This window comes from Myotis brandtii, unplaced genomic scaffold (genome assembly GCF_000412655.1).
Source record: "Myotis brandtii unplaced genomic scaffold, ASM41265v1 scaffold240, whole genome shotgun sequence".
In the NCBI taxonomy this organism is placed as follows: Eukaryota; Metazoa; Chordata; class Mammalia; order Chiroptera; family Vespertilionidae; genus Myotis; species Myotis brandtii.
In genome coordinates this window covers 3,615,242-3,621,784 of record NW_005359064.1, presented here as the reverse complement: position 1 = coordinate 3,621,784, position 6,543 = coordinate 3,615,242, and the positions used below count along the sequence as shown (strand labels likewise).

The following is a 6,543-nucleotide window of genomic DNA, read 5'->3' as shown; positions in this document are numbered from 1 at the left end:
TACTATTACTTCTTACATTTATTGAGTGATTATTATGTGCTAAGCAATGTCTGCATATTTTATTACTTAATCCCTACAACAATCCTTGAGAAAGTTATAATTATACCCATTTCATAAATCAACCAGTTTGGAATAATGGAAACAAGGACAGAGTACCTGGATTCAAATTCTAGCTCTGCCACTTACCAGATTATGTCAGGCAAGTTACTTAATCAAGGCTTTAGTGTTCCTCTTCTGTAAAAGAGGGATCATGACAGAATTGAACTCATAGCGTTGTCGTGAGGTTAAAAGGTGGTAGTGACGGCAAAGTGCTTAAAACAGTGCCTGCCCATAATTAATGTTAGCAATTAATTATGAGGTAACTTAGGTTTACAGAGATTTCAATATAGTTAACATGCTCAAAGTTCTATATGTAGGAAGTGGCAGAGGTGGCACTTGAACCTAGGTCTTTCTGACTCCAAACATAAGTCTCTTAACTGTTATGTTATAAATGCCTCAAGCTAGTAACAAGATGGAGATCTTACCAATGCAAAAAGCTTCCTGTTTGCCAACAAAAGCAAAAATCATTTCTAACATCCTAAAACCAAGCCCTATGAGAAAAACTATACCAAAACTTGAGAGCACATGACTGACAGAGAGCTACAGATTTAAGATGTGGAGGAGACTCTGACATGTAAGTTCAAAGGTCTCAGCTGTACAGGGAGAGCCTATCACAGCATTTCAGCTTAAAAGTTAGAAGTTGGAAGTTGTTAGCACTAATTATACCATCTCAGTACACAGTTCTAAAATATCTTAGGGACTCTCTGGCTTTGTATGGAAGAACTGTGAGCAGTGTTCCTGATTATTCATGTCATGATAGCCTTAGAAATGCTCATGCTGAGAGAAAGCCAGTCACCCTGGTGTGCCTTCATTTTAAAGGCTCTAGCTTAAAAAGGGCTGGGGTATGGCCTTGAACTTACAGTGCCCCACACTACTACTATGTAACAAAAATCTATATATATAAAAACCAAGCGACCAGAATGACCAGTTGCTGTGACACACACTGTGGCGGCCAACCAGCCCGATCGGGGCCCCAATTGGCCCCCCTCAACCTCACGCAGCCCCTCTCCCTAGCTGGCCCGTCCCCACCCACCGATTGGGGTGGGGCCGGCTGGCCAACCACTTGCGGCCCCTTCCCCCCACCCCTGATCAAACCCCATCTGTGCATGAATTCGTGCACTAGGCCTCTAGTAGTAGAATAAGAGGTTTTTTTTTGTTTTTTATAAAAAGATGTATTTTATTGATTTTTTACAGGGAGGAAGGGAGAGGGATAGAGAGTTAGAAACATCAATGAGAGAGAAACATCAATCAGCTGCCTCCTGCACACCCGCTACTAGGGATGTGCCTGCAACCAAGGTACATGCCCTTGACCAGAATCGAACCTGGGACCCTTTAGTCCGTAGGCCGACGTTCTAGCCACTGAGCCAAACTGGTTAGGGCAGAATAAGAGTTTTAATATCCTCTGGTCCTCTCTGTAAAAATGGAAGGTGGAGTGTGACTAATTTTATTACTTTTTGTGACACTAACACATGAGATATATCCATTATTAATTTACAAATATACTTCTATTTCAATTAAATACAAGAGTGGACAAAAGTAGGTTTATAGTTGCTTGTATGGAAAATAATACAATAATTAATAAGTGATAACACAAGAATAAACTCTGTGTTTCGTGTACTCACAGCTTTAAACCTACTTTTGCCCACCCCTGTGTAAGGACTCTCAAGTCAGCCACACCATTGTCACTAGGAGTAATATCATCTTTTCCAGAGATAAGAATATATATTTGTTCTGATATTGAGAAGGCAAAATATGTATATCACAAAACATTTAGCAAATAATCTTAATATGCATTGAGGGAGAAAAAAGGATTAAAAATTGTATGAGTCATGATTTTTTTTCAATTTCAAAAATTATTTAGCCCTAATCGGTTTTGCTCAGTGGATAGAGCGTTGGCCTGCAGACTGAAGGGTCCCAGGTTCAATTCTGGTCAAGGGCATGTACCTTGGTTGCGGGCACATCCCCAGTAGGGGGTGTGCAGGAGGTGGCTGATCGATGTTTCTAACTATCCCTCTCCCTTCCTCTCTGTAAAAAATCAATAAAATATATTAAAAAAATTATTTATTGTGCTGAGCTGGTTGGGCTCATTGGCTGAGTGTGGACCTATGAACCTGGAGGTCACAGTTCGATTCTCGGTCAGGGCACATGCTGGGTTTCAGGCTCAATCCCCAGTGGGGGGTGTGCAGGAGGCAGCCAACTGATGATGTTCCTCTCTCATCGATGTTTCTATCCATCCCTCTCCCTTCCTCTCTCTCTAAATATCAATTTAAAAAATATATTTAAAAAAAGTATTTATTGCAATGAATGTAAAATTGCATTGAACATTAAACACAGGTCTTGCTATAGCTGAATACAAGAAAATTGATTTTGTGAGAAACAACTTTAAATAGGATGAACTCTAAAGTTATGTTTTGTAGTATCTTGCAGATACATATATTCAATTCAACTATATTTTAAAGAACTTGGGAAGACTAAAATTACTAATTCAGAAATAAAAGTGAGGACATTACTACTGACTTTACAGAAATAAAATAGGAGTTATATTTTAATGCAACAGATTTTCTGTTTAAAATGATGCCAATGTTCTGAAAGTGGTGATGGGTTCACAACACTGTGAATGTATTTAATACCACTTAATTGTACACTTAAAAATGGTTAATGTTATGTATATTTTACCACAATTAAAAAAAGATTATAGCCCAGCCGGCATGGCTCTGTGGTAGAGCATCAACCTGTTAACCACAAGGTCATGGTTCGATTCCCAGTCAGAGCACATGCCCGGGTTGCGGGCTTGATCCCCAGTGTGGGGTGAGCAGGAGGCAGCTGATCAACAATTCTCTCTCATCATTGATGTTTCTCTTCCTTTCCTTTCCTCTCTGAAATCAATAAAAATATAAACAAACAAAAAAACCCCAAACCAAAACATAAAAAAAAAAAAAAAAGATTATAGAGGTTGCATTGAACAAGTATCAGGATCCCTAAAATGCCACATATAATAAAGCATTAAATAAGGCTTTTCAGGAACCTGTTCTCCTATAATCAAATTTCAATCTTTCCCCTGAAAGTAATTTCCGTTTTATAAATATACTAGAGGCCTGGTGCATGAGATTCATGCACTGGGGTGGGGGGAGGGGTTGTCCTTCAGCCTGGCCTGCGCCCTCTTGCATTCCGGGACCGGGACCCCTTGGGGGATGTCTGCCTGCTGGCTTAGGCCCGATCCCAATCCCTCTCGCAGTCTGGGGCTCTTACAGTCTGGGACCCCTTGCTCCTTACCATCCGCCTGCAATGGAGGTGGGAGAGGCTCCTGCCACCGCCTCTGTGCTCACCAGCCGTGAGCCTGGCTCACTGCTCCTTAGCGTTACCTATGAGGTGGGAGAGACTCCTGCCACCACTGCTGGGCTTGCCAGCCATGAACCCGGCTTCTGGCTGAGTGGCGCTCCCCCTGTGGGAGTGCACTGACCACGAGGGGGCAGCTCCTGTGTTGAGTGTCTGCCCCCCAGTGGTCAGTGTGCGTCATAGTGACCGGTCTTTCTGCAGTTCGGTCAATTTGCATATTACTCTTTTATTATATAGGATAGGATTTTCAGTGTTCCAATAAGCAATCCAACAATTCTCCAAATTATCTTATTTTCACTTTTAAATAAAGCAGGGAACAAATGAGAAAGAGGCAAACAAACTCACCCTTCATCATAGAGTGTTTTTGTGATACCTCCTCCAGGTATACGAATGCAATACTCAGAATCACTTATTTCAGGAATGCATGGGCTTTTTTCCATTTCTTCCCAGTTAAGGTTTTTTATTTTATTTTGAATACTTTTTTGCAGGGAAGGTGTAAGTAGGTACCTAAAGGGAGTACTAGAAACAATTACATAATTAACTTTCTAAAAACTCACAAATATAAACATGAAGGCAAAAATCAGTTCTTTTAGAAAAAATTATCTTATTCTCTACTCCACTGCACAAGGCAAACCTAAGTTTTAGCAATCTTTGGAAGAATAACGTAAAAAATACTGTTCTGACTTGCTATTTACAGAGAAATGGTAAAGAGATAGGAATATTTAAACTAAGGCAAGACCATCACGAAGATAAATTTAGTTTTCACAGCTATGCTCCCTTCTGGCCATGATGCCTATTGTGAGATTCCTAGAAATTAGCTCTAGTTTTGAAAGGTTACTCTCGGCTGATATTTTTCATCATGATTTTATACGTGATAAAAATAGATTATATTGCTATCTCTTGGATACTTTGTCTTATATTTAAGATTTCAGTTTGACATGCCTAGGAGCTATACTTACTAGTAAAGGCAACTGGATTTCTGCAAATACAAATGGTTGAATATATGAAAATAAACAGAAATATCAACCCACTCTTTATAAAAAAATTATTAAACAATAAATCTAAGTACCCTTTCTCCTTTCTTTTCATAGCTTAGCTCTGTAATGTTGCATGCACAATACCACACAATCAAAGCACAGTTCCAGAACCATCTGTATATTTCCTTGTGCCCCAACCATGGAACTGAAAGAGTCAACCTAACTGTGCTCCTTCCTATCTCTTGACTTTCTTTTAATTTCTTCTTTCTAAATTTCAGGGAGGAGAGGTAAGGCTATACATGGCTTGTAAAACTTATTTTAACTTTTTAATAGATAAATCATCATAATATTGCATAATCTTTACAAAAACATTTTTTCAAAGGCAAAAACATACCTGCGAAGTTGTAGATCATTACGGTGATATGAATGACTGCTTGAAAGAACAATAACTTTGGCACAGTTACTACTTTTCACCCATGAAAGCAGTTTTTCACAGAATGGCTTTGATTTATACTTTGTATGTGTTGGGGGGAAAAAAAGAAAATCTAAAAGTTAGATCTTAGAGTATACTAGTAAGAGGATTCTCTATAATATTTTATCAACTTTATCTCATGATATAGAATTTAAATATACTAAAATTAGAGTTATTTTTAGATCCATTTACAGTCCTTAAATTGAAGGTGAAAAATGAAGAGCAATGAATTACCTATTATATCTTTACAATCTATATATATAAAAGCCTAAGTGACCAAATGACCAGTCGCTATGACATGCACTGACCACCAGGGGACAGACACTCAGTACACAGGATCAGGCTCTCTCCTGTCTGAATCGGGCCTGCGGGGATCGGACTCCCTCCTGTCTGGATGGGGCCTGCGGGGATCAGGCTGAAACAGGCTATCCAACATGTCCCGAGGGGTCCCAGATTGCGAGAGGGCGCAGGCCAGGCCGAAGGACCCTACCGTGCACCGGGCCTCTAGTTTAGAAATAAATTGTGAGGAATCTAGATGTTTAAAAAATTCTATTTTGACTGACTAAGGAAAATTTCCAAGTACTCCAATTAAGTAATCCATTATTACTTAAAAACTACCACATGGTCATCTCTGAGATGTTCCTGCCAGAAATTTCCGACCTGTATTTGATCAGGAGGAAACAATTAGATGAATCCAGAATGCCAAACATCTGGTCTTGTTTTCTCAAAGGAGTCAATATTGTGAAGACCAGAAAGGAGAGCCAAGTTCTATCTTGAAGGATACCAACTAAAAATATGTAACAGGCACATGCAACATGTGAATCTTGAATGGATCCAAAATTGAAAGATATGTTGAAGACAATTAGGGAAATTTGAATATTCTGGATGATACTACTGAAAAATTGATTAAATGCTGCTTTTCTTAGGTGTGGTAATGGTGTTGTGGTTGTGAAAAATAATGTCCTTATTCTTGAAAGATACGTGCTAAAGTATTTTGGGGGGTGAAATATGATGTTGCTGGCCTATTTTTGTATTGCTTAGCAAAAGAAAACTGTGCATAGAGAGAGAATCAAGCAAGTGTGACAAGATGTTAACATCTTGGTTAATGTGGAATATAGGTTATAAAATTATGAGGGGGAGAACCCACTTTACGGGAACTCTTCATGTACTGTTAATAAACAAACAATAATAATTCAATAAAATTCAATAACATTTAAATTGCAGATAAGAAATGGCTAATCTTTAAAAATAGGAGTGCTGGATAGTATAATGGTTAAGAGAGGCAGATTCTAGAATCAGGCTGCCTAGTAATTATATATAGAGTGCTTAAAACAGTATTGGTGCAAAGTATTAATACTCAATAAATGCCTGCTACTTTGAAGTCATTATTTACTAAAAATTTCATTTAGAAGTGTTTAACACTTTAGCTGGTTTGGCTCAGCGGATAGAGCCTACAGACTGGTTCGATTCCGGTCAAGGGCACATACCCAGGTTGTGTGCTCGATCCCCAGTATGAGGCGTGCAGAAGGCAGCCAATCAATGATTCCCTGTCGTCATTGATGTTTATCTCTCTCCCTCTCCCTTGCTCTCTGAAATCAATTTAAAAAATAAATAAATAAATAAATAAATAAACACACACACACACACACACACACACAC

The 6,543-nt window shown here is 38.9% G+C and overlaps 1 protein-coding gene across 1 annotated transcript in view; it reads right to left on the bottom strand.

Annotated features, from left to right (window-relative positions):
* The window catches only part of PSMG2 (proteasome (prosome, macropain) assembly chaperone 2), a 20,349-nt gene that overhangs the window by 1,694 nt on the left and 12,112 nt on the right, over nt 1-6,543 (bottom strand). Inside the window, exons 4-5 of the mRNA XM_005866913.2 lie at nt 4,807-4,925; nt 3,781-3,954 (exon numbers count right to left, since the gene is read on the bottom strand). Of these exons, the coding sequence (XP_005866975.1) occupies nt 3,781-3,954; nt 4,807-4,925 (293 nt within the window). The remainder of the gene's footprint in view (nt 1-3,780; nt 3,955-4,806; nt 4,926-6,543) is intronic.